The following is a 25,192-nucleotide window of genomic DNA, read 5'->3' on the forward strand; positions in this document are numbered from 1 at the left end:
ACTTGGAGCCTACTGTTTGTTTCCTGTGTGAAACCAAAATTATAACAATGTAAAGTACTAGTATGTGTAGTGTGCTACAATAGTGACTTATGTCACATACTGTAATGTATGTCACATAACTATTTACTTATTTACTTGACGTATTTTAAGTCAAGCCATGATGTTTTTTTGTGAACCAAACCACGGTCTTTTGTTATCAAAAGTTACGGAAATAAACCTTAAAATGAATTGGTTTTTTTTAAAAAAAAAAACACAACGCATGTAACAAGCTTGAACTAACACACCATCTTTGAATGTCCTAAAGTGACACAGGAGAGTACGCGTCAGGTTTTGACAGGTAGGTGCATTGACAAAGTGGCAGTATTTGATGAGTTGGGATGAGAATATGTTTTAGAATTTGTAAATGAAGGTTTTTGTATAGTTTTGCTGTTGTTAAATTTGTCCACAATCAATCAACAAATCAATATGTTGCCATTTTCTGTGGAGACATGTGAATTTGTCACAAGTTCAGTGAAATGGAGCATGACTAGTAGATTTTCATATGGTCACTTTGTGGGTGAAGTATATCTTTAAACAAGTAATACACTGCTATAAATGTGAGTTTTAAGTCTTTTATTATAAAACCAAAAGAGCCTGTACATTACGCATAGTATAATTGCCATTCTTTCATTTAATACTATTCAATAAGACTTAAAATAACACTCTTATTGATACAGCTCTAAATAAATATCATAAATACATATAAGATTGAGCCAAAGTGGCCCTGCCAATATTTATATTCACAGAATACAGTCCGCAGAGCAGGTCAGGGGAGGCCAGTCAGCTCTTGGTTTGGGTGCGTGCGAGGAACAGGACTGAGCGTGGCGAGTATTTCAAGAAAGTAAATAACACTTTCCACCCTTTCAGTTAGTAAAATCCATGAATGTCCTCCTTTTCTCCTCCTGTAGTGAAGTGATGGAGACAGAGGTGCATCACCACAGTGAAGTTCAAGACAATACTTTCTGTCTTCCTGATAGAGAGTCCATGTGGACCGAACATCCCGCCACACCTCCTGGGCGGGCTGTGGAGGAACATGAGCAGACAGTGCTTCAAGACTAGCAGAACTCAGCCATGTCACGCCAAGGGAATGGAGACAGTGCCGTTTGCTCGACTGCGGCTTCGAGTGTGGACGCTGGACTCTGTGAGCTCTTCGCCGTGTTCCTCTGACTTCTTGTCTGCAATGGTGGCCAGGAAACGCAGCGTGACTGAGTCCCACTCTTCTGGCAGCAGCAGGAGCAGGAAGCCCAGGCAGATGATGCAGGTGGCTGCCAGACGCACCACACTGAAGATCACCTCATGTTTCAAAACATCTACGGCTACAGCAGGTGAAAGAAAGACAGGAACAAAAGAGGGAGCCGAAGAGCAGGACAAGGAAGGAGGGTGAGGGAGAAACAAAAACAAATTGAGATTAATTACATAAAGTAAGATAAACCACAGGACACTGCGGCTGGAGGGGATGAGTGTGGCAAATGCGGCTTATAATCAGCACAAGCTATCCACTTTATCCTCTGTGTCTTTGCGGTCTGGAGCCTTGGGACAAGTTGCCGTAACCCACTGACCTTCATACAGTCCATCGTGGTTAAAGAAAACTCGTCTGCAGGCATTTAGTGTCGCCTTAGCAACCTGATCCTCCCTCAGCGAGAGAATAGTTGCAGGGTCTGTTGAGGCACATTGATGATTGGGTTTCCAGGATGAGAGAGGCAGACTTGCTGTGTAATCTCTTTGCTACAGTGGCCCTAAGTGCTGACCTCTCAACAAAAACCTACAGTATGTGGGGCCATTTACTCTCACAATCATATTAATTTCCATTATCAAAAAATAATGATCAGTAAATTGGAGGTAATACTTGAGCCACATTAATAAAACCTACCTGCATTGCCCGGCACACTGAGCAGTGTCCCTATTGAGATGAGAATGGGGTACGTCAGCACCACACCAACATGGACCAAGATGTTGAACACTGTGAAAGACATCAAAGTACAAATTAATTAGAACTGAAACGACAAGTTGATTAATTAATCAGTCCATGGAGAAAAAATTATTTAGCAACAATTTTGATAATCCCTTAGTTCCTTTTTTGGAAAAATGCCAAATAGTCACTTGCTTTTTAAATGTGAAAATTTACTTTTCTGTCTGTCTTCCAAGATTGTAAACTGAAAAGTCAAAACAAGCTATTTAAATATGTCAACTGAGGCTCTGGGAAATTGTCTGGTATTTTTCACTGTTTTCTACAGAGCCCCTAAAGTCCCAAAAGTTGATTGATAATCACTTTTTGTGACTTTAGGGTCTCTATAATTTTTTTGACATTTTACATCCAAAGCCACAGGGTACCTTGTGGAGTTTCTTGACCAGCAGTACTAACATGGAGCCATGTTTTTAGTAGGATACACAGGCATGCAGCTGGTGTGTTTTACATCCTGCTGTTAGTCTGTGGCAGTAAATCACCAAAAATGATGTAGCAACTGCCAACAAAGGTTGTGAAAAAGAGGACTGCTCGCAAGTTAACGTGTTTTAATATATAGAAATGATCTTTACAGATATCTTATGAAGAAAAAAAACTAATTTCACATATTTGTTAGGGCCCTGACACACCCAATCGTCAGTCAGCAATCAGTTAGCAACGGCTGCGTGAGCATCTGCCGCCCTAGTTTTTGCAGTGTGTCCCACAGCGTTGGGCACTAGCTGGCCCTCATCAGCTTGCTTTCAGCCAATTCAGCATGTTAAATCGGTGTAGGAGACAGCTCAGTGCACAAGAAGAGAAATGGAAGTGAGGAAAGTAAACAAAAGGCCAAGTCAAGTTGTTGTGAGATTGAAACAAATTTGTTGTATCAGGTAAGGTCATGGTTTTAGCCATTGAGCTATTCAGCAGAAAATGTTCTTTTGTTTATGTTATCATTTGTTAATGCACAGTAAATAACATTTGTTTTACAAGATGGAGTTGTGTTGTTCATGTGCTAACTGGCTAACTAGTGTCCTGAATCCATCCTGTTAGTCTTCCAGTTGCAGTTTTTACTGACAATTACAGACTATCGCCTGATGGTATGGAGCGTTATTTCGTCTCACACAGGTGCAGAACGCACGTTCTAGTTGGCCGTTGTCTGTAATCTTTGCAGTGTGTTAAAAGTGCAACTTTCTGGCCAAGACACAGGGAACGTGAAGTGATGCAAGAGTTCGCCTTTGCTGCCACTAGTTCTTTGATGTAGGTTTGATGTGTCTGGGTCTTTAGACTTTCAGGATACACACAATGCATTTTGGTAACATTAAATGTAAAATAACTCCACAAGGCACCTTTAATTGAGAAAACAGTTGATAGACGAATCAATAATGAATATACTACATGCAGCCCTAAAATTAATTTGAAGCATATTCATTGAAATACATGGGTGAAACCATGATCTCCACTCTTCTCTCAGGGATGTGCGTGCACTCTCACCCAGCCACAGTCCTGCCATTCCACACAGGTATCCCCAGGGCAGCGAGGACAGTGAGCCCCAGTGCTCCACCTTGGTGAAGTACAGGATGAGGGGCACACAGGAGATGAAGATGAGATTGAAGAAGCCCATTGTTGAGAGGAAGTGAGCCACTTCTCCAAGGTTAGCACTGCCAAGGAACATCTTGAACAGCACCTGGATGGTGAGGACACAGCTGATAATTTACAGCAGGACTGTACAAGTATTTAAAGTCACGTAACACAAGTTGTTCAAACTGCAATGTGGTCTGACCTTGTAGAGAGCTGATGTGGAGGCCGAACCCACAGCCAGTGCCACACCCACAAAGGAATCACCATGGAAACCGTCAGCATAGGCCATCATGACAATACCTGTGATGGCCATGATGGCTGCCACAATCTGTAGGTAGAGATTCAGAGCAATCAGAGGCATCAGAACTCCTCAGAAGTAAGAAAAACTGCTCCTGAGATTATTATTATTATTATTATCATCATTCATGTTTTCATACAGACCCGAACACCCATGAAACGGTCCTTGAGAACAATCCAGGACAAGAGAAAGACGAAGGCCTTGTGGCAGCAGTAGAGGGCAGAGACATCAGTGGCGGTCAGTTTCTTCAAGGCCATGAGGTACAGGTAGTTGGTCAGTGTCCACAGGATTGAGAAGGGTGCTGTTCTCTTTACAAAAAGCTTGAGCGTCATCCCATCCTCCCCAAAGAGCTTGCTGCACTCCCTGTTTGAAAGAACAAATCACAGAGGAAGTGATATCATCCTGTTTTTTCCCTATTGGCAGTGCATTGTAATCTGTTAGGCTTTTAGCCTTGTTATCAAGAAGCACAAACTTTGAGGATGGAAATATTGGTTGCTTGGTTGCCTTGTTCCCCATAGACAGTCAGCTGGTTAGAAATTTGCTCCAAATGAGTGTAAAGAGCAGAAAGGCCTCTAAGGGGGCACTAGTGGAACTTTTACGGTAAACAGGTACTTGGTTTACTTTTCTATTAGAATGAGAGTAGAACGGAAATTTCCATTCACATCAACATAGCAGGATGGTCAGAGTACAACCACAATATGGGTACTTTTGCCACTGCAACTGTTGTAGTGGACTAACTTTCATATAAAATTCAGTTGAAACAAACCAACTTCTGGGCAGTGGAGTAATACGTTTTCAAATGAGCGCTCCATTACTTTTGAAATATTACTGTAACTGTTTCTTTTATTGCCATTTATTGTGTGTTTGTTGAAACATGTAAGCTGAAACTGTAGCTGGCTCCGAAGAACGAGTGAGAGCCACTGGTCAGTAGACAGCTGAGAGGCTTTGAGGGACCAAGGTGATAAACAGCGTGCAGATCAGCATATTTTCATACCTACCTGATGAAGTAAGTGTTTATTTCGACCAAACCAGAGTTGGTGATTGTTAAAACAGTGGACTAACTAACTAGATGACTAACAAGACTAACTAAGGTGGTTTATAAAGTATGTTTTACAATGAAATAACGGGCAATTAAGCCAACGTTAGTTTTAGTATGGCGAAAGAGATAAAAATGAATTGGCGTATGATTGTATTTTTCATTTTAGTGAAGAAAATAGGTGTAAGAATAGGACAAAATGGAGTTCTCAACTACTGAGTGTGACACACTTTATGGCCCTGCTTATGTGTGTTGTCACCATTGTGAAGAAAATTTGTTGTGTTACAGCCTTTAGCCTCGGTCAGTAAAGGAAATGGATGATAGTTAAGTTAACAGTCGGGTCAGCTGAAGGCCTAAAAAAGGCCTAGAGGTCAGGCTACTTGACCTTTGTTATGAAGGCTCTTCATCTATCGTCTCCCAGTTGTGGCGGAGGGAGTATGGCAGCCCAGATAAGGATGCCCAGGGGCTTCAATGCCATAGCTCCCAAGAGCTTGTCCTATGCTTCAGGCTCAACAGACGAGTCACCTTTTAGATATCTGCATTTTGTTAGAGACAGTTGCAGTGATTTAGAGCAGGGCAGATGAGTGTGCTTGTTGTTTAAAGTTAGTAACCAACAGAAAGTTCACATCGCAATAGATCAGGACAGAATGCTCTTATTTAGGAACATGGAATTACTCGCAAGGGAATACTGTTTGAGTTAAATGCAAGGACTGGGCAAGGACACTGTCAGAATCTCTGGGCTGTATGGTGAGCTGTGATTCTCCTCAATCAAGTCTTCATTAAATACTTTGCGTGATCCATGGAAATCTCCTGAGGTCTTCTTCAGCTATTAAGTCATCAACTCTGAAATTTCTTCAACAACCATAACTGACAACAACTGCCAGATGACTATCTCTCTTTATTTTGGTGATGGATCTCACTGATACATCTGTAAATCCTCTGTCTGTCTGCTATGAGTTTTTTACAGAGCAGTAACAGTGGCAAGCACACATAATGCAAAAGCTTACTGTAAAATGTTCTCAATAATCCAATTTGGCAGATTGTGCATTTGTTAAGTAAGCATACAATCGTCTTTATTTGAATTCAGATAACTTTGTCGGCAGTTTACCTGAATTTCTGTATGGGAGTCTGCTTCTCCCGTGTGGTGACCACAAGTCCGGAGTAGTAGATGGGGAAGAAGAGGATGTTCCAGTTGCTGCTGAACCAGGAGATGAAGAAGGGGCAGGAAAACGACTGGAAGGTCAGCTTAACCACCTGAGTGGTGCCCACCCAGGAGGAGGAGACGCACAGCACCAGCAGCAGACCACCCAGCACTTTCAGAGCTGTGTTGGTACATGTCTGATAGGACCGGCTCTCTCCACTGGTCTCGCTGCCCGGTGTCTCTGCATGAGACTCTGAACCATCCTCTCCTGATGGGAGACAACAGGAGAAAAGATAATCACAGAAAATGACTTGCAGCGTCTCTACTTGTGGGCTCTACTTCCTCTTCAAAGGCAAATAAGAACAGAGAGCCCCAGCTATGAAGCTATTTGGCTCTAAAATTGTACTTCTGTTTGCACAGTAATATCTTAACAACTACTGGATGGACTGCCATGACATTTTGTACAAACACTCAGGGTCTCCAGAGGATAAATCCCTATGTGGTCCCCCTCATCAGGTTGGTACTAATGGCTTTTAGTTAAACTTTCTGATGGATTACCATGAAATCTGGTAAATATCCTCTACTACATCAGGTCACATTTTGCAGTGTAAAAGCCAGCATCAAGCCCGTATCCAACATGTCAACTCAACTGAGCCGCAGTCACTGACAGCTCATTGCCAGCTGTCAGAAGCCACAATGACAGATGACAGAGAATTAGATGACCAGTCGATTAGTAATAATAGTAATATCAATGGTTTAAGTGAACAAAATAATTATTAAGATTACCAAAAGCAAAAAAGAAAACAACAATGATAGAGAAATGCATATGCAATTTTGGCTGTTGTGAATAAAATATGTAAGAATCTCTGGCGAGCTCTGCAAATGGCATTTTGTTTTATCTCCGAGGTAATGAATATGTGAGCAAGAGGGTCAAAGTTTAGGGCACAATGTTATGATGAAGTAGTACGTTCCTAATGTGTGCACACTGTTTAACGGCAGCTACAGTATAGCCACTAAAAGCAAAAGGAAAAAGTATGAGACTGGCAATGCAGCCTATGTTTTTTGTGCTAATTAGCAAATGTTAACACGCTAACATGCTAAACTAAGATGGTGAGCATGATAAACAATAACTTGCCTGACAAGCAAGCATTGCCACTGCGACCATGTTAGCATACCTACCTTAGCTTTTAGCTCATAACCCTACTTCAACCCCTTACTTGCACTGCTGTGCACAAGCCTTGTTCACAGATCATTTATATTAGCCACACTTTGCATATTCTCAATGCATTGTATCACTGTATATACAGGGTGTAGCTTGTCTCTCTGGCCTGGGTCCAGCACATAAGCATGTATTGATCAGTTGCCCTCCGTGGTCACTACCACAGTTTGCATCTCTTGCTGTAAAGGCGCTGATGCACAAGGCAAGGCTTTGTTGAAAATGTGTTGGGTTAGCATTGTGGCTGTGCATGTCATAAATAGCTTTGCGGCCTCATGATGCAGCACGTACTGTACACCCGTTGTAGTCAGGTGTGCACAGAAACCCGACGCCCAGAAAGCAAGAGTAAACCTAACCACATGACATTCCACAAGAAAGTCACGTCAACCTTGGCAGCCGCTGTTTGGACTGCTGTGACATTCTTACTAAGCTATGGAAATGTTGCCTTTGAGATATACTGGAACATGACAACTTTATGGAGTAACTGGGAAAGAGTAAGGTATTATCAGCAGAAAAATTATACATTAAAACTACAGAACTAGGCTATATATAGAAAGAGGGGACTTGTTTTTAATCTTAAGCCAGTGACGCATGGTTGATCTGGCCCAGTGCCTTAATGGACTGTGGGACTGAGTGGACCCTAACTGTGCTGTATAATTTGTGAAGTGCAGTGAGTGTGAGCATTTCCGGAGAGAGAGAGAGCTCAGATCCGTTCTTTAACTTTCGACAGCGTGATCAATTTACACCAGGGCAGGAATAAGAGATGACATGTGGATGTTTGCTGCCTGTGCTCTCTTTGCTAGCTCAGCACGTGAAGCTCTGCCATTTCCACCATGGCTGCAGCAAGCACTCGAAGTATTGGAAGTATCTCCCCTCTACAGTCGCAGGGCATCTCAGGGATGCTCATTATTGCATTTGATAATCTTTTGTTTGTTATCAGCAATGAGACCTCAGCAGGAAGTCAAGCAATGGGAGTACAAGCAGTGTCACTGACAGGTCTAATGAAAGTGGATTGTACCTGTGAGGAAATTGTTTTTTTCTTTCATCCAAAAGAAGCCCACAACCCAGTGTGGAGCACAAACTCTTCAACAAAGCAGATTCATTTTTTTCTGTGTTAAGTAATTCAGAGTGCTGAGATGCCACTTTGTACTCTAAAGTGTCTTTTCTGCAGCCACTTCTTTTGTTCAGAGAAGAACTCAACAGTCTAGCCAAACTTACTTTATAAGCTTAATGAATGCATGAGATCATCACTGGCACCCGGTAAGAGTATTAACGATAAGACACGGCTGTAACTGTCATATCTGAGAAACAATGGTGAATATAAAGTCACAGATTAGAGTCACATCAGTGCAGCGCTGGAGGAAGTAGTCAGATCCTTAACTTAAGAAAAGAACCAACACCACAATGTAAAACATGGCAAGTAAAAGTCCTGAATTTAATATCCTAATTAAGTAAAAGTATTAACAGCTGAATGTACTTAAAGTATCACAAGTAAAAGTACTCCTGCTACAGAAAATTGGTCCCACTGACTGATACATCATAATATTTTACACTATAAAAGTCCATTCTCACTGCTTCAACAGTGAGAATGAACAATCTGTTTACACAGATGTATTGATGTTGTAAGCGCTCATGTTTGAGCTTGTTTTGACTATTTTATATAGGCCTACAAAGTTGTATACAGTTGATGCAGTTCAGCAGTCACCAGAATAAAATGTTGGCAATATATGTTTCTGCAAACCACAAACATTTTACATTTGAAAGTTTCAGACGCATCATATCAGCATTTCTGAAGTGACTTCATTCGGATTACGTGTTGAGCTAAGGAGGAGGTGAAGGTGATGGCGTGAGACCTGGGCAAGATAGCAGCAAAGAAGCAGACCTCTGCAGGTAACGAAACATCAGGACATTTCCAGCCATGTTTGCAGCGAAAATCTGGGCATTTTTTGATGAGACGTCGAGACATTTTCAGCCACATTTGTGGGGACACAACCAGGTATTTTAAGCCAAGGTATAATGTTTTCCTAACCCTAACAAATTTGTTTTTAAAACTGAAAAATGAAAAGTAAAGAAATGTTTCAACATATTTCCTCACATGAAATGTAAAAATCTATCATATAAAAAGTACAAATTTAGGTTTGGTTTGCATAAACCTACAATGCCAACATTTATTCTGGCATCTGGGCTGAGTTTAGTCCAATATTGGGGTTGGGCTGCCTCCAAAGGGCCACAAGATAAATCTAAGGGGCAAATTATTAATGCGGGTGGAGGGAGGGAAAAAAATGCTACACAAATTTATATTCATATATTGGACTTTTCTCTAATATATTTTTTTTGTGAATTTTTAGAAAATTCTTCCTCTTTGAGTCTCGAAAGGTTATTTAAATAAATCCATGTAAGGCATTTAGAAGGGAAATTTGTATCTATAGGCTTATCTTATGTTAATTTGTTTGTAAAATCTTAATCTAAAAGTAAACAGTAACTGTCTGTCAGATAAATATGTGTGGAGTAAAAGTATAAAATGAAATGTATTTGAGTGGTATCAAGTAGCATAAATTGGAAATACTCAAGTTCAGTACAAGCACCTCAAAACTGTACAAGGTACGGTACTTAAATGTAATGAGTCGCAGCACCAGTGCAGCACTGGCCTTGAGCCTGTCTAAAATTTTCCACTCACAGCACCATGTTTGAGGCAAGAGACCACAGAAACCTTTAAACTACAAGTTACAATGAAAACCTTAAGCATCAAGAAAGTGTTAAACTGACGATGACTCGCACCGACAACTGGGCCAGACTGTTCTTTTTTCGTTCACTTCATTATAGCCTGCAACCATCACCTCAGAAAACTCTCACATAAAACGGTTCACCTTACAGTATATCCCACCTGGGAGCAGATCTACAGCATTTGGTGAGAGCAAAATGCTCAACAGCAATACCGTTTTCTTTTCTACAGGCTCATCGAGGGATTTGGTCTAATTACATTCTGTCACAGCAAGGATTCTTAATCAACCTAATGAGCCTGGTGGTTGCTAGTTGGAAAAACTGAGATCTGGTATTTCTGCAAAAGAGAAGCAGCTCTTTTATTCCTTTTTTTCCTCTTTATTTTTCCTTCTCCTGCTCCACCGAGCAAGATGGTTCGTGTTTCAAAGCACCGACAAAACCTAAAGCTTTTAGTGTTGGATACGGGCTCTTCTGTCCTGAGGTAAAAGCCACTACAGGCTGATCTAGTGCCAAGATGCAGTAATATTATAACTCTACTATTCCCCTGCCTCATAAAAGCAGCTCTCCTAGCCAACATTGTATTCTCATAACAGACAGAGTTATTGCTGACTAACATTGATGCTAAAAAGTTGCAAAGGAAACAATAATACCTGACAGACTGTCAGCACAGTACTGCGGTAAATACTTCATTTAAGTAGAAAAACTGCTGTTTGGGGTTAATTTAAGTCAACTCAGAGTAAGTGTACTTGTTTGGCTCTAATTGAAGTGTCGCAGTCTTAAAGTACTTAGACTTATTAACTGAGCACCAGCTGTTAGAAACAATTTGAGCATAATTATGAGCCCACTTTCTTTTATATAAAGATGATTCAGAAAAAGAACAGCATCCTTTTTGTAGTTAAGCATCACATTACATATTATAAAATGTCTAAATGTTAAAATATCAACTCTCTACAAACACATAAAAATATCTGCCATTAGTATGAGATGAACGTGAAGTTGAGACAAGCTCAATCCCACATCTTTCAAACAAGAATCTATACTTTTTAAGCTATAAGTGGGCTAAAATGCTAATCAATACTAGACTTAACTCTTCAGACTTAAAAAATAATATTCAAACATGGTTGCCTGGCCCACTATGGCTACAAAAAGTTGAAAGTGTCAACATCATGCCATTTCATTACAGAAATCACAGTGCTGCATAGGATCACTCACTGCTGGCATCCATTAACAGAGCTTATCCGCTCTGTGTGACGCAGTGTGCTCCTCAAACCTCACATTTCAATCCATTCTGTGTTTTATCCCTGTCACTGACACTGCATGCCAGTGACGTTGATGGACGGACCCCTGCTGAATTCATTACAAAGCTCACAGTGAGGTCTGCAGCATCAGGCCGGCTCACTACAGGTCAAACAGCATTAAGTGTTTAATCTAAGTCAGGTCTGAAGATGGTTATGATGACAGCGGTATCACTGTAATCTCTGCTACAAAAGTAAAAGGTGGAGGGATTTAGGTAAAGGTCAAAGCTTTTTAGCGATGAGGATGCTGAAGAGAGGTGCTCAGTTAGATGACGGCAGGTGAACAGATGTGAAAGCAGCTGACTTGGGGCCTGTTTGGTTTTATTTTACATCAGTGCTGGGCAGCCAAAAACATGCCGCAGCTACAACTACACTTCCTGTCAACACATTAGCCTCTCAACTCTGCCAGCAGGGAACCGAAATGAAACAAATGTGTTCTTTACACCATCCAGAGGTCACAAAGTCCAGGTGGAAACAGTTTGAGCCAGTAGCTGGTCTTCTGATATAAATTTCTGCTATCATGCTTTCAAAGTAAATGTAGCACAGCACTGACTTAAGTTAACTACATCCACATAACACTATTTGTATTACATTTAAATACCTGTACACTTAACACTTCAGAGCATATGATATCTTATGGGAAACAATATATTGTCAGCTGTAAAAGCTGTCAAAAAGTACTTTAAGCAGCCTCCGAGCTAATGTTGATAATAACTCATACTAACATATACACACAAAGTATACAAAGTTTAGTTTAAATAGCGTCCAAGGCCTCTCTGATCCTTTCAGTTTACCTTCAGAGATGGGGCAGGTCAGGACCTGAGTGCTGTACGAGCTGAGAGGAGCCACTCGGGCTGAGTGCTTCTTCATCCTCCACTGGGGGCACAACACACTGTCCTTCCCTGGGAGGTGTGTGTATGTATATGTGTGTGAGTGTGTAAGTGTGCCCGGGCTGCTGCTGCTGCTGCTGCACGCTCAGCAGCTCCTCCTGTTAGCTCCGTGCATCCTCAGACTCCTGACTCCTCCGCTTCTTCTTCACGCTCTTGATTGCCCCCCTCCTCCCGGATCTCTGTCAAACTCTTCTGTCGTCTCCCCTGCACTCCAGTCCTGACTCTCCGTTCCTCTCCAGCCCGGCGCTCTCACTGTTACTGGTGCTCTCTCGTTCTCTCTGTCTCTTTCTGTCTGTCTGGATAGTGACACAGCTCAGTGGAGATAGCTCAGTGGAAGTGCACTGAAGTGGAGACTCTACTGTTGCACTGTCATGCCGTGATCCAGCGCTGCCACTGTCTCCAAGGGAGACTGAGCTTCAAGTGTGTGTGGCATGGCGCAATCACTCCCCTCATCTCTTTCTATCCTCCCCCTCGTCTTTTCTCTCCATCTCACTCGCTTTTTCCCCTCCTCTTCTGTTGCTCCACAAATCAGCAGCTTTGTTTGGAAGGTAACCAAGCAGCCCAGGCTAATTATGCTGCGTTAGCTGCTGCCCCCTCCTTTCCTCCCTCCCATCCCCTCTCTACCTGACCTGGCTCTCACTCCTTCCATCCCTCTCTCTCTCTCTATATACTCTTGTCCCCCGTCTTTCAATGACTCTCTCTCTTCTTGGCACATCTCCTGCTCTTCACTGCTCCTTGAGAGTCAGGTTATAAGTAGAGCTCTCTCCTGTTGCTTTTACCACTGCATCAGTAACTATCATAAGACATGACTGTCCCATACATGTAAAATCTGTCATCCACTGGAGTAATCCTCCTGCTCTTTAGTATTTAGAGGAGCAATAAGGGGGTGTCTGCCCACATTGTACTCACACCACTATTACACATCTACACATCACTACTATGACATGCTACCCACATGATATTTACATCTTCCAAAGGCGGTATCAAGCAGACGGCAAACTCAAATTTACTCTTACACAAATACTACTTGTGTTTGCAACTTTAAATCAAGAATATAGGTCCCATAGATCTTAGTCTCTCTAGTTATCTGTTACTGGCATTATGATTGCCTCTCCTCAGAAACAGAATCACTTTCATTGGCTAAGTATGTGTACACATACAAGGAATTGCATTGCTCTCAATGTACTAACACATAAATAGACATAACAGCTAGAAACAAGGCCATCAAAGCTGGGCGAATAAAGATATAATATAAACAGGACTATTATGTGAAAGAAAATGTGTTTATATACATATTATTTAAGTATACATAAATACCAATTTTGTCTATATACAACTGTGGGTGAGTAGATATATCCATGGACTGGATGATTATGTACAGTACGTGCATGTGTACATGTTCATATAATGTAATACAGCATGCAGGATTTAAAGTGACATTGACTTATGATTTGTGCAGTAAAAATATGATCTATATTTGTTTAGAATGGGAGCAATGGATGTTTGATGTTACAGGCTTATTGCTAGTGTATGGAAGATTTAACTGTTCATCACAGTAACTACAATAAACAGGTAGATGTGATCTCTGTTAGTCAGTCCTCCCAGTCTGATCATATTTCTCTTCTCCACTGGACATATCAGCACTTTCTGCACCTGCGTGTTTGCCTTCTCCACAGCAGCAGAAAGCAGCATTTACTCAAATACTGCTCTTAAGTTAAATTTGAGATGACCTGTTTTCGCTCTGTAAGACTTTACAGCATTACTCTACTACGTTTTAGAGGAAAATGTTGTACTACAGTGTTTCTCTCACCAAATCTGATGGCAGGGAGTAAAAAGACTGGTCATGCAGAAGCTCCACCGCGCTTGAAATATATATGATGTATTTCTAGGGCTTTAAACTAACCAACAGCACTTGCCAACTTTTTCTCTTTCTTTAATGAGTGTGTTGGTGGGAGCCTGTGGCCTTAGAATTTCATTGCCAAGGACTGCTTCTTTGTAATTGTGGAGCATTTGATAGGAATAAAGAACCTGATCTTGAATAGTAGGTAGACCCAGCAGCATCTGGATCACCCACATTAGAGTACTGCTCACTATGAAATGGCACTTTGACATGTAATGTTGCTTGTAGAGAGTGAAGTGACACTGGTGGAGACAAGCTGAACTCAGCAAGGTTCAGGTAGGCCTGCAGTGTTAATATATTTCCCTAGACATTCTGCTTTATGAGGGAGCTCTTGGTGGTTGAACAGCAAAGTGTTGGAATGAGCGTATCGGCAAAGCAATCGGGAGAAGTGGCACATCTTGTTGGAGGCACTGCACCCCTGCATTAGTATGATTGGGAGTTACCGGTTAGCTGATAGCCACACAGTCGTGATTGAGCCAATGATTGTGAAGCATGAAGAAAACAACTGATGCAACTCAGCTAATGCAGGCGCAACTTCGGTGCTCTGCCCGGACAAATGCCTTGCTCCATCACTTAAACCCAAGTGTAAGCACTTTTGACCGGTGCTTCTTCACTTTTATTTGAGTAAAAATGTCAGCGCAGGACGTTTACTGTTAACAGAACGTTTTTGACATTAAATATTTACAGTGTGATGATACTACGCTAATAAAAAATTGCATTACTTTTTCCATCACTGTTGCACAGTAGAGGGAAACCCTCACATCAGCAGAAGGTGTGGAGGGTCAGTCTGGGCCGTGTGAGTCACTCTCGGGACTGTGGTCAGGAGATTCCATCTCATGGAAAGCCCTCCGGCCATTCTATCTCCAGCTGTGGTTTCTCTGCCTGAGGATTTAATGGACCTAAATATTGCTTGGGCCTTTACATCAACAACATATCAGTGTCTAGTGTATGCAGTCAGACACATGAGGCCATGCAGTCTGAAACATGATCTTAATATAGCTGATGCTATGCTTACCCTCTCACAATTAAAATCCATACTAGCCAGGCCACGAACAGTCGCACTATGACCTGAGATAGAGAAAATCCCCAAAGTAAACATGAAATATGGTGACTGCAGTGTCTATGTTGGTTTGTTAAGAACACTAAATGAGTGTTATATTTTACAGTCATGTTTGCTCATTACATCAGTATCACTCCGAGCCCCTCCCATCCTGCCGCTCTCTCTCCACTGCTCATCAGCCAAATTTCTGGCACTTTCACAGAGAGCATAGCAGATCAGAGCACTTCTCTGTGCATTCCTCAGGCTCTGAGAGACAGCACAGTTATTATGTGGCTGTTTGTGACAATACAAAAAAAAATACAGGACTACATTCCAGTAACACCCTGGTAATATATTTGTTTGAACGCAGAATTCAATATTGAGGAGGCGCTTTGAAAACAGGCGACACTGTTTTCATTCTTAGGAAAATGCCACAGTGCAAGCACACTTATTTCCCATGGCCAGTGAGTGTGACAGAATGAGCACAACACTAATGCATTAAATGATGTCGTGAGAATGAGGCTTGATTAAAATGTTGGCTGAAACAAATGTTTTGATCAGGTGTAAGCAGGGGATGAGCTGGGGGGGTATGGATCCCCTGAGACAAGGAGGGTTAAACTTAAAAATAGCCCTGCTGATGAGTGGAGCCAACAGCTAGACAGGGAGGGGACAGAAAAACCACCCAGTCAGCAGAGCCCAGGATGCTAATCGCTATCAGATTAAGAGAAACACTAGAATTCAACAGCGCTACAAACTACTGACCATGAACTTGAATTAATATCTCTCTTAAACAGTTTTAACAGTAACCAAACATCATGACCCATAAACAGAAAACTGATATCACTGATACTGTTGCATCACAGATCAAAGCACAAAATACTACATCCTCTCTCTTTACCTCCATAGCAACAGTGGGCCTCATGTGTACTGACGCACTTGCCCAATTCATGCTCTTTTGTCATTTAGATTAACCGATGCTCCTCAGTTTATGGTGAGCGCTCCTTTGTCTTTAGCCCCTCTCTTTTCCTCATCACATCTCAGTGACGACCAGGAGCGAAGGAGGAGGGTGAGAGACGAGAGACAGATGCATGAATGTTACCTGCAGTTTATTCTAGCTGTAGTGGAGACTGGACAGACCATGAATCAAGTCCTGAATGTTAGTTTGCTCTCACTGGACCTCCTATCCTCAACTCAACTCAGAGTAGCTGTAACATTAAAAGATGAGGACACCTAGTGGTGAATGTGATGGGTTGCGTTACAGGTGCGTAGGCAGGGACATGAGGACAGATGTTCCTCAATGAGACTATTCGCTCACACCATGCTTCAGTCAAATCAGCCGGGTGTCACTTAGTGTTAGTGGTCTCTTAATATGCATATAGTTTGATTTGGTGAGGTTTTAATACATCAGCTGCTGAACTTTTAACTACCACCAGTGGAAGTGAATGGAATGTTTTTTGTGGCTCTTAAAAATACTGACAATTTGTGTATCAGTTCACAATGAAACTGTGGAATGGGTTACCCCCTTACAAATATTTAGGTACCTTTTTTGATGAACATCTTAAATTTGATGTAAACACTGCAGATATTTTTGAAGGGAGGGCAACAGAGAATGTACCTTCTCCATAAACAAATTCCTTTCCTGTCAGTCCCGTCATCCTCTGCTGTTTTTATCAGTCTTTTATTGAGAGCATCCTGTGTTCTTTATTTATCGGCTAGTTTCACAGCCTCACACTGAGAGACAGAGATAGTCCAAATAGCGTTGTTAAAATCTGCTCTAAGATCACTGGAGTGAGACATGATCATGTACAGTACGAGCACTTGACCAGTTTTTTCAGTCGACAAATCCTTCAGAAAGCCACAACTACCATAACTTTTGCTGGACATGCTCTTGCAGGCAAATTGTCTCTGTTGCCATCAGGGCGTTGTCTGCTTTATCGGTAACTGTTTTTTATCTATTTTATTAATAATCAGTCTATTAATTGTTTTGTTATTTATAGCTTCCTTTGTTCCACTGACCTTCTTGACATATTTTTTTATTTCTGTTTTTTATTTAATTACTCATCTATATATGTGTCTACATGTTACTGTATGTGACAGTATGTATGCAAGGTAAACTGTTTAAACAAATTGCCCCAGGTGGGATAAATAAAGTTGTCTGAATCTGAAGAGTTGGAATGGAAAAAATTCTTGATTAACTGAAGTATAAGAGAAAATAGCAAAACTATATTAAAACATCTATTAACATATTCTCACACAACTAGTGCAGCATAATCCAAATCTCATTTATCCGGTTGGATGCTCAGTATACTTCCCAAACAGACATCCCTTTCCAACAGGGACCTGAACTGGAAGTAAAACTTATCTACACTCTCATCACAGCCACAGTCTATTGACAAAAGCTGTGATTTTACCTCAGTGAACATGGGAGCTGCTGCTGCCCTGATTGATTATTTGGTTTGTGCTGTTGTGTGACTTTGCTGTATCCAAACTAACCCTGTAAAACACCGAAGTCACACAACAACTCAATCGCATTTTCTCCATTTCTGGATTCTTCATTCAACATGGAGGCATGCGGGAAAGTCAACTTAGTGAATCATTGACATACAAATGATCATTTGGGGAGTGAAGTATTCTTTTATATCACTAAAACATGCAGTGAAGTCTCTTTCAATCAGTGTTTGTTAATTCACAGACATCACTGTAGACCATTTATTCATAGATCATATTTCTTCTAGAAACACCTAATAAAATCTGTTCACAGTGAGGTGTGTGCAGTGACAGGGATATTATTGGAAAGCGCATGGCTGGATTAGTCTGTTAGGGGTCCCCAGGGCACAAACACCATCCATTCCAAGTAATGGATGCAATATTTGTCCATATAGGTGTTACAGAACTGCTGACCTGTACACAGGCCACTGAGCTATTGGTCATATGGTCTAGTAGCCTACTTTATGTCAAAATATTTTGGCTGGCCCCAGTAATTTGCTGTTGGGCCCCTATTATATATTTGTGCATGTACACAGTCACCTCCAAGTTACCATTAAGTACACAGCAGACTACACTGTAAAGGGTAGCCTCATTATTTGACCCAACACCAACCAGTACTCTCCACATGATAAGGTAATAATGCAGGACCTGTCTTTGTTTATACTGTACAAACTTTTAAACAAATATGCAATTAATCAACTTACTTTGGGGCTTCTGGGGGCCCCAGTGCAGTTGCCTACGTTGTTATTGAGTTATTCAAATGTCATTTTTTATTCAATTATTCAATTACCTCTGTTGATTTGGGGTAGCATCAGAAATCTCACACACATCTCAAAGCAGCTGCAAAAACATTATCTGAATGGCTAGATCCCAGTGGAGTGGAGTGGTTATATATGTTTTTCACTGATTTGGGTGAAGTAACCTCTCAACATAGCCCAACAGCAAAAATTACAAGGTAGGCAATACATTAAATGCATTTTTTTTAATCTAAGGATCATTTTGTTTTTTGCAGACACAATGACCTGTGATTCAAAGTAGCCTACATTGATCTTTTTATGCTGATTTTAGTAATTAGACTAAGCACTGACACTTTCATTTTGTAAGGTCACTTTTTATTGTTGTTGTTCAACTTATAGACCACAAGAGGGCAGTGTTAGGCTGCTGACAAGACTGTTTGTGTACTCAGCATCAGGGAAAAGCCATGACAAACCTTTCACGTATTGTGCCTTTCTATTATGTAATATTACATTTGGATTACAGAAAATTGCTCATAGAAAAAGAAAACTCTCAACTATTAAGTGAATTGCTGGGTCCAGCTAAAAATATGAAGTCCTGACATACAGTACTCCAACATATGAACGATTGCACTGTATCATGAGTACAGGTCAGCAGTTCCATAACTCCTGTGGAGAAACATTGCACCCATTACTTGGGTTTTGTTCATTCCCAGGAGCATGTGAAACTAACAGCACTCCAGGAGTCGTTCAGGCAAAGCTCATATCCCATTCGACGCTAGGCTAGTTATAAATAGCACTGAGTGAGCAGGCATGGGAATGGGACGGTCCAAAATAAGTGCATGCACATACAGAATGTTTTAGGCAATGTTTGAGGAAGACAGTGAATTCACCTGCTGTTAACACGTGGATATAAATAGTTTAAAATTTGCAAAGGTGAATTAATGGATCCAAAAGCATGGCTATTTTTCTTTCTGTATCTCTTTGGACTTTCTCTGCAGAATGAAGTGCACACAACAGCACGCCCCATTGTGATAAATGACTGCTTTTCACACCCCTCCATCAAATTTTTTCCTCTGAGTGCCTGTGTGATGCCGTCTAGCTGTGATGCCGGCTGTGAACAACACAGGCACAGTGCTGAGCTGCAGTGCCACTACAAGTACCTGTCATTTCTCCTGCACCTTACCTATTTACCCAGCGGGGTGCGTGCCAACACTACAGGCTTGCTCTTTTCTAAATTACCTACTCAAAGCAAGATACACAGCAAATTATTGTAATCGTTTTCCAGGAGACGCTGAGGAAGCATTTACTGCACACACTATTGTTGTTTGCTCCAACAGGAGTTAAGTGGGTGTTGTAGGAATATGCTGTCTTTTCTTTTTCTGATTTAAAGTCAATTTTATGTTAACTTTTCTCTTGAGTAAATGTTGGTTGTCGTGATATCATGTGCATACTGTGGCACCATAAGAAATACCACACTTTGCTTGTTTAGACTTGTTCATAATGACGTTTACCTTCTTGCTTTCATATCTTTCATATCACAGCCCATATGGCATTGTATCACGACCGTACTCCCTGTCACCAAATGTAGTCCACAATCCCCCTCAGAGGCATTTCCTAATTCAACGCAGATGGCAAGTGGCAATAATAAACTGGCACAAGAATCTTACTAAATATATCATTACCCCATAGGCTCTGCAGGATGAGCCCACTGTTCTGTTTACGTGCTCCTTTGTCTTACCCCTCATGGAAAACGACACTCAGCACATTGAGGGACGTGTGATTCTCGACTTGAGGTTTACAAATGAGTAAACAAAGCAAACAAACGTGACGCTTTCAGGCAGCAAGCAGCAATCAAACAAAAGTGACTTTTCACATCCTTGTTTCTAAGAATGATGAAAAGAATTTCAGAGGAAGACGGGGGTGCACATAACCAGTCTACTTCGCAGTGACAGCACCAGCAACAGCATGTTTAAGAGCTGTGCAAGCAGGAAAAATGGTGACCAGTATGATGCCCTGAGGAATATCTTCTGTCGACTCCGGCATGCATAAAAATCAGTTGATGGATAGGCAGAGAAACACAGGGCTACAGATGGCATATTTCATCAGAGAAATGGGGAACGTTTCTCAAATCAAATAACCTCTCCGCCCGCAAATACACTGACTTTTATAGGCCTCAGTGTGGATGCTATTACAATGCACACCTGCTCCTGATACCTGAAATTACACAAGATGACACCTTATCTTTTATCTTTGTCTGCTTCAGTATACAGGAGGCTATGAGATGGGACAAATGGAGGCCTATATTCCGGATTTTTTCCATAGGGGGGCCAGAAGGGGCCACTGAAATCTTGGGGTGGCACACCAAAACAAAAAGTCATAACTGAATACAGGAGTTTGATCATGCTGTTTCTGTAGCCTATAAACAGCTGTGTATATTGGCTTGTTGAAACCTATGTCTATATGAAAGTTTAGAATTCAGTTTCTTATTTTACAGTCAATATAAGTATGTGTCTGATACACAGACTAATACTGGCAAAGTTAACATTTTGAGTTCCACAGCAATTCTGTTTTAATTTGTTATGTGTCTGTATACACACGTTAGGTGATTCATTGTTCTTTAAATAGGCTGGTTGTCCTTTTCCTTTAAGTTTAAGGAGTATGTTGATTGTAAGGGACAAAATATTTAGGGAACAAGCCTTCACCAGTTTAGGGCAGACTAATGGATGCCCACAGAACCCATTTTCAGTCAGACATCTTGAGGTGAGAGCTCAAGGGACCCCTTTGCAAATGGTAATGTCAGGTGTTCCCTTGCCAAAATTTAGCCTAGGTATGTAACATTATTTACCCCATGACCAACAAGCAATGCCAACAAGGTTAGTACCAATGGATACCTCAGGCTATCTAGTTTCACAAGATACCACTACCTTTGTGCTAGTTTAATAAATGAGCGCCCCACAGCCTCCTAAAGGCAGAAATGTTGACCTCAAACTATTTTCCTTGGGGGCACCATTGCCTATATACTAGGAACAAAAGCTGCAACTAAGGATTATCTACATTATCAGTTAATGCACCGTTTATTTAGTTTTGTGTTCAGTTCACAAGTCTTGTTTTGTTGGACCAACAGTCCAAATCACCAAAAAGGATTCAGTTTGCCATCATATACTGATGACAAATGCACATGCACTAAATCAGAGGTAGACAACCTGCCGCTCTATGGCCCTTCTTCAGTAACTTCCTGTGGCTTTGACAAAAAAAAACAAAACAAAAAAAGATGCAAATAATTTTAATAATCGTTTTAAATTTCATGAATCATTGTTGTAGGCCAAAAGAAATTCTGCACCTATGAACCATTTTTTTTTAAAAAAAATCGTCAACTACAGTGTGCATCATACATCTATGGCCTGACGCCTTTTTCTCCAGATTTTGCCAAACCTCGATTGCGTGCCTAGTCTTGAGTCTCCCTAGCTAGGCAGCTAGGCTAGCTATGGATTCCATGTCTAAAAAAGTTTCAGTCTCAGAGGAAAACATAGAATTGAATAGACTGTGAACAGCTTCATTTGCTTTCTCCGCAATCTCTACAAGGTTAAAATTCCAAATAATCATTAATAGCCGACTGTAAAGAAGCCACCTCGTGATATTTATACCCATTAGTAATACTGATAGACTAATTTTGACCTAATAGTCAATGTTACCACCATTATAAGGGTCAAATATGTTTTGCAGCTCCAGAGGGATTTTTGGGGGGGTCAAAAATGGCTCTTTTTAGTAAAGGTTGCCGACCCCTGTGGTTAATATTCGGGGAGATGTGTCCCCTGTGTCCCCCTGAGAACTACACCTATGTATGATGTTAGCCCATGATGATAGCATATGTTGACATTCACATAGTGGATCTTGCCGTTCACGCATCAATACACTGGCCAAATATTTGGGTCATTTAAACTTTTAAACTAATCATTGAATCCCACTGAATTCAGGCTTCTAAAGTCTGTTGCATAAGTGTACACATACAAAACAACATTAGAAGTCTTAATTAGCTTAATTATCATTTTCAGTACCACAGCCAATAATCTTGTATTAGTTACGCATTATTGTCGTTGTTTCAGAAGCCCTTGAACTGTTAAAGTTGTTCAATCTGTTTTCAATTTAAAGTTTTGGGTGCCTCATTAATCAGGTGTTCCTCCGATGGATTAATCTGGACCAGCAGATATATTCTCAAATGAAAGTGTGTGATTGCATTCGTGGTTAATCTACTGCAACTGACACCCCTGATAAACAGGAGGCAGCTAATGAGAGACAGGCTCATTTCCCTCTCCTCAGCCTCTATCTAAAAAACCACTGAGGTGCTCTCTGCTCATCCACATGAGCCTCAGCTGAAACTGATCGAATGAGGTCCTATCTGTGTACTCACTTTCCCTTTCAGACTTGAAACAAGTTTGTCAGAGTGATGTGTCACAGAGTATACCAGGGCTCGGCAGCTGATCTGAGCAGGAACGTCATAACATTTGGAGTATCTCTCTCTTCCAGACGTGTATCTCTAAGTCATGAATTTGTAGCGAGGCTTTTACGTAACAGCCAGAGGGAGATGTTAGAGAGCTTACGTGACAAGTCCAATCCAGCGCCTGAAACTCAAGAAGCTCACAGATAGATGACCACTTACATTTTTAGGGATGTATTTAAGAAATGTGCCAATTCATCCCTACCTTAAAACATGTTGACACAGTACAATGAATAGGCCAATAAAGCAAGGTGAGAACTTGTGACTTCAATGCAAACCTTGTGAAATCCTGCTCCACAGCTCTGCTTCATTACCATAAAGCCATTTGTAAAACCACTGATTAGCTGTGCGCAGAGCATTGCAATGTTTGTTCTCTTCCCCTTGTTATAATCCCACTGGCACCGGCAATACTTCAACAGAACTGGGGGGCAAGATTTTACAGATCATCCCTGAACAAAGTGCACCATCAGCTCCCTTATCCAATCCCAGCCATTGTCTTTGCGTCAGCAAAACCCAGAGCACTGCTCTACCAATCAAAGCCACGTTGACAAATGGAAATTATAGAGAAGCTTAAAGTATTGAGGAGCTGCAATATCTCAAGCACGTCAGGGCGATATTCACATGCATCACAGAAAGAGCTGCTGTGTTTGTCATCTGGGAAATTGATTGTTTAAATTAAACAATTGGAATTCAATATGTCATGTAATACATTGTTTGCTGAGTTCGCCAACATGAGTGTTTGACGTGGACAACATGAGGCTACAGTTTAAACAATTGACTCTGAAATTGAAATGCCAGTGTAATTTGTGCATGACACTTTGCACAGCCTGATAGTATTTGATTTGTTTTGTATCTCTCTCTCTCTCCCTGATGTTGTGCCTCAGAGATGGATGGACCAGCATCAGCCAGCCTCCAGCTCATAGTGGCAGTGACTGACATCAAGCTGCTCCCTAATAGCCGTAATTAAATCCCAATTAGCTGAGTGTGCAATAGTGGATTTTGTAATAACCTAATTAAAATGAAAACTGATTTGCAAGATAAAAGGATGCGTGCGTAGGTTCTTCCTCCACACACCTCTTGCACACACTGCATTTTTGTTTCCTATGATAGTTTCAATTCTCTTGATATTTATTTCTAACAAAACATCCTCTTAAAATTGTGGTTTCTTTAATTCACACGAGCTCACACCTGGCAAAGAAAGGCGTGATATTGTCGCATGCACTGACGATGCCATCAGCATACTTTGTTTTCTTTGCACTCACTTCTGTGACTGGAGTATCCGGGGTTGTAGCCGTAGTAGCCGGTGATCCTCAGGATCCGGTCCTCTATGTCGTGCAGCCCGTTGGGTGTCACTTTGGAGCTGCCGTCCATGAAGACGGCGCAGCTGCCACCGGTCGGCGTCGCCTTGCCCGGCAAGTGCGTGTTCATCAGGGGCTCCAGCCGGATGCAAGGCTGGTCCCCAATCTCCAAAACACTCTCAGTGCGTATCATTGTAGGTCCGAGCGGACAGAGATCAGAAGAGAGCCCTGCGCACCATGCGAGAGACCCTGCGGGGCTGCATCAACAATTAGCAACAAGAGGAGCACATCCAAATCCACATTCCTTCAGTGATGCTCCCGGACGCAGAGCAAGGTTATCACACTCCAGGAGCCTGGCAGATATCAAACACTAGGGGGCGTGTCACTACTATCACATGCTTTGAACTCAATTAGGAGAGGAGGAAAAACTTGGCTGTAGTCAGCAGCGTTGATCAGAGGAGCCAGCAGTCATTACAGCCTTCATAACAAGCTTCCCAAAACAGAAATCTTTATGGCATTTGGCATCATAAAAATACTCAGTGAAATAAAGCATCTGCGGTTTTAGTAATGAGTTGTGGTGATTTGATTCTCCTATAATGTCTCTGTAATAGGCTACTCTATATTGTGATACTCCTCTGTGTTTATTAAGACAGATAAGTGGTATTTTTAATATTTGGTGGTGGCAGTGGTACCGCCATAATATTCCTGAATTATTCCTGTACACTCACAGCTGACGTCAAAGCGGCCTTTGGTATCACTGTGTTATTCCTGTATGCTTACAGCCATGGGTGGATTATGAGACAATGGGCCCCTGGGCATAGATATGCAAGAAGCGCCACCACCTCTCCTACATAGGAGCAAGACACACAGACTTTGTGACGGTTTTGCATCTCTTTGTAGTTGTTATGTATCTTTATGTGGTTTTGTGTCTCTTTGTAGTCCTTTAGCATCTCACTGTGGCTGTTTTGTGTCTGTTGGAAATTATTTTTGTCTCTTTGATGTCATTTGTGTCTCTTTGAAGTCTTTTTATGTCTTTCTGGTCATTTTGTGTCTCTCATTAGTCATGTGTCTCCATGTGAT

General features: G+C 41.4%; 1 protein-coding gene across 2 annotated transcripts; it reads right to left on the reverse strand.

Annotated features, from left to right (window-relative positions):
• Positions 1 to 639: 639 nt before the first annotated feature.
• slc35f4 (solute carrier family 35 member F4) lies at positions 640 to 24,422 on the reverse strand. Of its 2 annotated transcripts, none has more exons than XM_049597146.1 (7): positions 24,077 to 24,422; positions 6,002 to 6,302; positions 4,001 to 4,220; positions 3,762 to 3,887; positions 3,473 to 3,665; positions 1,910 to 1,999; positions 640 to 1,355 (listed from the first exon to the last, which is right to left on the reverse strand). In XM_049597146.1, exons 1-7 carry the CDS (start codon positions 24,303 to 24,305, stop codon positions 1,114 to 1,116), a joined length of 1,401 nt encoding a protein of 466 aa, XP_049453103.1. In that variant the 5' UTR covers positions 24,306 to 24,422; the 3' UTR covers positions 640 to 1,113. The 2 variants fall into 2 exon arrangements, with proteins under 2 accessions (XP_049453103.1, XP_049453104.1); XM_049597147.1 differs by lacking the exon at positions 24,077 to 24,422 and adding an exon at positions 12,061 to 12,554.
• Between the last annotated feature and the right edge of the window lie 770 nt (positions 24,423 to 25,192).

This window comes from Epinephelus fuscoguttatus, linkage group LG14, assembly GCF_011397635.1.
Source record: "Epinephelus fuscoguttatus linkage group LG14, E.fuscoguttatus.final_Chr_v1".
Taxonomy (NCBI): domain Eukaryota; kingdom Metazoa; phylum Chordata; class Actinopteri; order Perciformes; family Serranidae; genus Epinephelus; species Epinephelus fuscoguttatus.